Source organism: Prunus dulcis, chromosome 4 (assembly GCF_902201215.1).
Source record: "Prunus dulcis chromosome 4, ALMONDv2, whole genome shotgun sequence".
NCBI classification, from domain to species: Eukaryota; Viridiplantae; Streptophyta; class Magnoliopsida; order Rosales; family Rosaceae; genus Prunus; species Prunus dulcis.
The window spans coordinates 9,694,033-9,701,337 of record NC_047653.1 but is presented as its reverse complement, the minus strand read 5'-3'; the positions used below and the strand labels follow the sequence as shown (position 1 = coordinate 9,701,337).

Sequence of the window (7,305 nt, the reverse complement as noted above, 5' to 3'; positions counted from 1 at the left end):
GGCTCTAGAAAGGTATAAAGGTCTCTTCAGAATGACAAAAGGCCACTGTTGAAGGATTTAAAGATGAAAACGAAAAGTCTTTAACAACAAAGAGTCCCCACTGCCCGCTGGTTTGGTTTCTAAACATTCCTGTCAACCTCACAAGTCACGTTGAGATAGATAGATAGATAAATAGATAGACAGATTAGAAGCATTGAGAGTTTAGTCAAGCAGCAAATAGAAGAGGGAGATTAGATGGTGGCATAGTGCCAGGTTTATTTAAATATTGAATTATCGAACAAAATACTTCCGGCCGAACTCATCATTAGCTTCTTTGAATATTTCGTCTAAATAGACGGTGATGAAAATATTTCGTCTTCAAAATGAAAATAAAATGTTGAATGTCACCAGAAATACATGCACAATACATTACATTCACATGCTACATTATAGTTTACCAATACACAACTAAAAAATAGCGCATATAACTATTAATATGTATACCACATTTATAATATATTTATTTTTGGGACTCACCTAATATAAATACTAAATGAAAAAAGTTTGTGAACACGATTGACAAAGTGAGAGATGAAATAAGCAGAAAGATAAATACATGAGAATTCATTGGGTCGATAATAATTACTAATTGAATTTTTTTTTATACAGAGCATCTCTACGAGGAAGATGCTAAAAAGTAGGTAAATCTCATTTGTCTTGCTATATCAGCATTTTCATGTTCTAAAAGAAGAGGTAAATGGGTAGGTGAAGTATACATACTCTCTCCAATAAGGTAATATTGCATACTTCAAAATGAAGAGGTATACTGAGCCCTACTTGCTTTTTATAATAAAATATAATCTCTACTCTCTCACCTATTTTTTATAAAATATAATAATAAATGTAAAAAAATAAAAAAATAAAAAAGGTTTGTAGACTTGCATTGCCTAGTCTTTTGGAGTGAACTAACTTTTTTCATGAAACAAATGGGTATGCAATGAGAATAACACTATTTTACTATCACCGATCAATAATACTATACAAAATGAAAGTGTTATCACTCGTGTCATAATGTTATTGGCATGAGATATCAAAATAGTGATACTTGTGTCTCATGAAAGTATTTCCCTGAATCCACACTACACCAAACATTGAGACAAATCCAACTAACACTCTATTTGTAGAAAAATATTAAAATATTTTAAAAAGTAAAATAAAGAAAAAGTAGAAGATGTTTCCTGTCATTCGTATATAATTGAGCAATGATTAATTAAATCATAAATACATTAAAAAAAAATCTAAAAAAATCTAAAAAAATCTAATAAAGCCTCCGACTTTTACTATTACAACTCTCGATCTGTCACCGGAAAAACCGCAGGCTCTCTGGCCGGAAGTCAGGACGGGTCGGGTCTATCCACTTTTGACTTTGCGTCTTCACGAAGCTGAAGCTCGAAGCTCAAAGCTGCTTGCTTGCTTCTTCTTCTGCTTCTTTCGGAGCTCTCAATTTCTCTCGTTTTCGTTTATCTCTCTCTGTAGAATGGGTTGTGCTGGATCGTCACAGACCAAAGGAGACGGTGAGGTCACTTTATCATTCTTTGCCTCAGTTCGTTTTTCTTTTGGGTTTGATGCTTTGGCTTCCGTTTGGCTGCTTGGAAAACGCAGGAAACGAAAGTTGAAATCTTTGAAGTGATTGTAAAATAATGATATGATTTACAGAGAAAGGTTGAGCTTAGCTGAGCTGAGCTGAGTCAAGCTGTTGAATTCTTTGTTTTCCCTGAAATTTTGTTCATGCAATTGGGGTTTATGAATTATTGTTATTTTAACTTCAACAATCAGTTTCTAATATGGTTTGCAAGATTCATATGCTTTGTTGTTTGACAATGCTCAAAAGGATGAAGCAGTGGAATTCTTTTGAGAAAAAGAACAGGGAACCTTCATTGCATTTTGGTAGATAGAGTTAGAAAGAGGATTAAGCAGTGGCATTCCGTTTAGCTGAAGAATCAAACATCTGAAATTTGCGGTTATAGAGATCGATGTAGGCCTTTAAATGTGCTTTCAACCATCAAGCTGTGCATTAAAAAGCCAGACTTAGAATTTATGCCGAAGATGGTATTGGGCATTCTTTGATTCAGACAATTTTGTTACTGTTATTATCTTTCTGATCTTAACATCGATGTGTGCATGTTGACATTACAGGACGTTTATGTGATCATAAATGAAAAACATTAGGTGGTTTTATTAGTTTAGCCCCAAATTCAGAAAGTCTTGTATGTATCTTCCTCTTCTCTCTTACCCTTGTGTTCATGCCCATGTCTGCGTGTGCCTGAATGTATGTGTGATCTGTGCTTTTTTATAGATCGCAAGCTGAAAGTTGTGCAATGATATGCGTTAGATAAAATTTTAGTTTATTATGCCATCTGTTATATTGTGAAGTACTACCGGAAAGAGAATTTAGGTCTTATTGAACTTATGAATGTCATAGTTGGAAGGCATACATAATCCAGAAAAAATCATGAGTTTTCCTTTTCTAGACTAGTTTATTGAACTACTTCAGGTTATTATTGGATGAGGATTTGTGGTTATACTGCTTAAGTATTTCTTTTTAGTTCACAGAAGAAAATAAGGGAAAGGAAAGAAGTAGGTTCATCTGTTGGGGGCTTCAGTTGATGGAATAAAGTTGTCACTGTTTTGTAGTTCTTTCTATTAATAAATCCTTGATTATATTTGGATCATTTTCAATGCGCTGAAAAAGTGGTTGATCATTGGAATTTAAAAGCACTCGTAATTTCAGAGGCAATAATTAGAACTTGTATATCAAGCAGGGGCTTTGAAAAAGGTTCGGAAGCCAAAACCTTGGAAGCATCCTCAGCCATTAACAAAGTCTCAGCTCTTGCAGTTGCGCGAAGAGTTTTGGGACACTGCTCCTCACTATGGAGGCAGGAAAGGTAATATTTCCTCTGAATGTATATATAATGACAATGAATAATTACAGAAAATCTTTGGGGTTCTTTTTGTTTTCTTTGGATTGAATTTTGGGCTCTACCTAAGGTTAGCTTACCTGGTATGAAATTACTTAGTCATAATGTTTTTTATTTTTACATTTTTTAAGTTCCTACTGAGATAATATTTTTCTATAACACAAACAGATCTTTCACATTTGTGAAAATCATAGGAAAACCAAGGGGTGGCAACTAAACAAAGGAACAATAGAATGTGTTCATATATGGAAAACCAGGGAAGATATCTGGAAATCTTTGCAATTTAGAATTATATCTTTCATCATAATCCGCCATATTTAATTCATCAGGACAGCCATTTTCTTAAACCTATCAGTAATTATTAGCGAGCTTGATTGTATACACACACAGTAAGAAGGGTAATAGAAGCTCTTATCATGTGAACATTGACTTGAGAAAACAGGATGAAAACTATACTTTATTGCTTTTCTAGTCACCTTTAGATATTCAACAGTTGGTTTGAGACGGGTTTCCTTTCAGTTGTTTGAGTTCAATCCACAAAATAAATTGTAGAACTCTTAGTTTTTATTCTAATTGTCTGTTGATGCATCAATTCAACCATTATATGCACTCATTTGAGATTGAATGACCATTAAGGTGCATAAATGTTCTAGAGAACTTGAGTATGAGATTTTAAACTATAAAATTTTGGTAAGTTTATGATCATCCTGAATAATTCATGAGTTCTGTATAGAAATGAATAGTAAAGATACCCAAATCTTGGTATTGACCCTGAGCATTCTTAATAGTATAGGGGAATCTGATTTTCATATACTGTTGTGTGCTCTGGAGCAGCGCTCCAAGCATGTTTGTATTATTATCTGTATAACTAAGCAGGCTTTGGTCTTGTGCTGGTTGTGTTTCCCTTTTCAGTTTGAAAGAGGGGTGGGTGGAGTTTATCCCTTTAAAGTGTTGTTCTTATGACAGTTTGGAGTTTCTCTCACCATTCTAAAGATTAAACTTCTAGTTCAGTTTGGGTATCCTATGACGGCTCTATCTGTTTTATTCAGAACTAGCATTTGCCTAAGAAGTGTCTTAATTGGATAGAAGGTGTTTGTTTTTGGGCGGTAATTTTAGTGTAAGGTATACTGAGTAACCCAGGAACTTTTCTGTAGAAGATTTTGTAGCTTAAATGAGGGTTTGTTAGTGGATAAGGTCAAGACGAGTGAGGATAAACTGTTAAATGAATGCAAACCAGGGTAGGAATAAGGGGGAACCAATATTGGAGATGATCACATCATGCGAATGCAACGATAGCTAATGGCTGCATCAATATGGATTCTGACATTGAACAAACTACAACGTCATGGGAAGGTTAAAAGAGTGTGGGTTGTCATGGGAAGGACATGATGGCTTATTATTAAATAAAATACAACCTATATGGGGTACTATGGTTGAAAATGATTGTGCTTCATCTTACCCAGATGAAAAAAGGATTAGCATCTTGTCCAAATATCTAAGGGTGGGATTTGTATTTAGTTGAATAAGTTCTTCACTAGTGGGCACCTCTGACCTTCTGATATTACCAATGTAATATCAGAATGTTGCAAATATTACCAATGATCACATGCCACCCAGCGATGGTTCACACAAGTCTTCTCAATATTTTTTTCCCTATATTTTGATGTGTTTGTTTTTGTAATAGGAAGTGGTGTTGTAGGCTCATGCTTCTGACAGAAAAATAAAAAAGGATATTTTCAAAAGAAAAGTGATTATCGTGATCAAGTATTTATTTGACTTTGCATTGCAACTGCGGTTTTTTTTTTTCCCTCTTTTTGAAGTCACATTATTCACACATGTTATATCTGAACCATAAATTTCACTTATACTGGACTTTAGAGATTTGGGATGCACTTCGAGCTGCTGCTGAAGCAGATCTAAGCCTTGCACAAGCGATTGTGGACAGTGCTGGGGTCATTGTTCAAAGTGCTGATTTGACAATTTGCTATGATGAAAGAGGTACTTATCCAATTTGCATTTGTCTTCACAACTATTTGCTGCCTCCAAAACACTCCTATCTATGCAGGTTTTATTTTTTATTTTTAAAAATTACCAAAACTGTATCTTTTTCAAGGTTGTTAGGATTCAGTGGTGCTAAATTACCAAATTTACCTTCATAAGTTCTCTTTATTTTCAAATCCTCTTGGCTTGCCCCCTTACATGACTTCTCGCAGGTGCAAAATATGAACTACCCAAGTATGTTTTGAGTGAGCCAACCAACTTGATTCGAGAGAGTTGACTCAAGGAGAGGATATGACAAACTTTGTTCACAAGATTGAATGTAAATCATGTATATTTTTCTCTCATTCTCTTCCATATCTTTAATAGAGTTGGTCACTTTTTATGCTTTTCCATTTGCATTCACTTGGATTCTTCCTAGTTTGCTGTAATCTTCAGTTGGACAGGAATGCTTGGACTTATTTTATCTCATTTGTTCCTTCTCCCTCCCTCTCTCTCTCTCTCTCCCCCCCTCCCCCCGAAAGAAAACCCCCAGGTTGTACCAAATCTTTGGAACCAACAAGATGCAGATAAACGTATTTTGTGATATTCAAAATTTCATTTTCTGTAAGTAGTTAAGACTCTAAGGACTCTTGTTGGAGCTCTACGCTGTCATAAGCCAAAGGTTATTAGGCTTTAGCGCCATCCTTTGTATTCGAAGTTTGCTTTTGTTTACTGCTTCAAATTGTGTCATTATGAGATCCTTTTACATGAATTCAATTCAATGAATAGTGTGAGTGAACCCCATGAGTAGAGATCATTGCTACTTTTGTAAGTACCCAATAATGACCAAAATATAATTAAGCCCAAAAAACAGATAATCATGATCAGTGGCGGATGCAGGAATTTTTCAGGGGAGGTGCAAATTTTAAAAGGCTAAAAATTTACAAATGACTCAAGCAAGGCCATGGGTTCAAGTCCTAACATACGTGTAGTGTGTTAAAAAAATAAGGCTAAAAATTAAAAAAAATATATATATATATACAACCAAATGCCCTTAGAATTTAACCAATACTAATGTCATTCATAATTAAAACAATAAGAGTTTTACATTTACAACTAATTGATTATAGTCTATATGGATATCAATTAATATGAACAAAATCCTTATCATTGACACAATTAGTTTACTAAAATTCATATCAAATATGAACAAAATCCATGTCGATTACATATTTAATCTAACAAAAGTCAATACCAATTAATCTAACCAAAAGCACATGTAAATTGGAGGTCATGAAACAAAAGTACACATGATTAAAAGTTTGGGGTAATTTTTGGTGATTTTTTTGGCACACATATGAGTTTTTAATGAATTTTTTAATTTAGGCCAATTAGAAATAGACATGTGTCGACTTGCTATTGAACAATTTTAAAAAAATCAAAATCAAAAGCGCTGATGTCTGACGCACGCGGAGTCTTCTTCTTCCTTGAACTGCCTCTGCAACTTAACTTCAAATATTGTAGAAAAACTTCGAAAATTCATAACTTTGGTTGTGGAGCTCCGATTGATGAGCCATTTTCTCCTACATGCTCGTGAGATCGAGCCCAACAATATAAGGTAAATATTCAGGGTCTCACAATGCAGCAAACAATACAACGTCTTAGAGGCATTTAGTTGAACAATTGGTGGGCACTAGCAAAGGGGCAAATTCTGGCATCCCTAAGGAAGTTTCCGGCGAGGGGAGATGCAGCTACACCTCCTTGCGCCTTTGTGGATCCGCCATGATGTTACTTGAGTGCACCCTTCTATTTACACTTCTGTAACTTTGTTGTTGATGCTTCAGTATTAACTCTGCTCAAAATCTTTTTTTATTTTTTATTTAAAAAAAAATTATAACAACATTGCCCAAATTGTTACAAATAACAAAGCCTGTAGACCAATGAACCTGCAAAATACTCGGCCACGTTGTCAGTCCAATTCTACATATTTGGCTAAGTCATCATTACTTTTATCCCCAAAACTAGCTGTTATTAGAGCTATTGGGACAAGAAAAGTATGTCCTTTGACATCATGTAAAGAAATTTTGAAACCGAAAACATTGAAAAGCCAAGGCTAACTTAAAAAGGTGGCCAAAAAATAAAAAAAACTTAAAAGGTGGCCACCCTAGTAAGCTGGACGACACACCTTTCTAACTTCAAGATAAATTCTTGAAATCGAGGGGTGGATCATATCACTCATCTATTCACACACACAAATAAGAGGGAGCACACTGGTCCCACTCAATGAAAAGATCCCCTTTTTTGTGTGTGGCTAGATGAGTTATGTGACTGTGTCAAAGAATCCCTGCTTGTAGTTAAGGTACGCAGA

General features: G+C 34.8%; 1 protein-coding gene across 1 annotated transcript; it reads left to right on the top strand.

Moving 5' to 3' along the window:
* The first annotated feature begins 1,216 nt into the window (after positions 1 to 1,216).
* LOC117626414 (ubiquitin domain-containing protein 1-like) lies at positions 1,217 to 5,609 on the top strand. The gene is made up of 4 exons (XM_034358092.1): positions 1,217 to 1,553; positions 2,802 to 2,924; positions 4,836 to 4,955; positions 5,171 to 5,609. Exons 1-4 carry the CDS (start codon positions 1,517 to 1,519, stop codon positions 5,233 to 5,235), a joined length of 345 nt encoding a protein of 114 aa, XP_034213983.1. The 5' UTR covers positions 1,217 to 1,516; the 3' UTR covers positions 5,236 to 5,609.
* The last annotated feature ends 1,696 nt before the right edge of the window (positions 5,610 to 7,305 follow it).

Excerpts from the sequence above, each read along its gene's own strand:
- LOC117626414 (XM_034358092.1), top strand. The coding sequence starts at position 1,517 with ATGGGTTGTGCTGGATCGTCACAGACCAAAGGAGACG. Across the intron at positions 1,554-2,801 it reads GTCACAGACCAAAGGAGACG|GGGCTTTGAAAAAGGTTCGG; the intron begins GTGAGGTCACTT and ends TATATCAAGCAG. Across the intron at positions 2,925-4,835 it reads TCACTATGGAGGCAGGAAAG|AGATTTGGGATGCACTTCGA; the intron begins GTAATATTTCCT and ends ACTGGACTTTAG.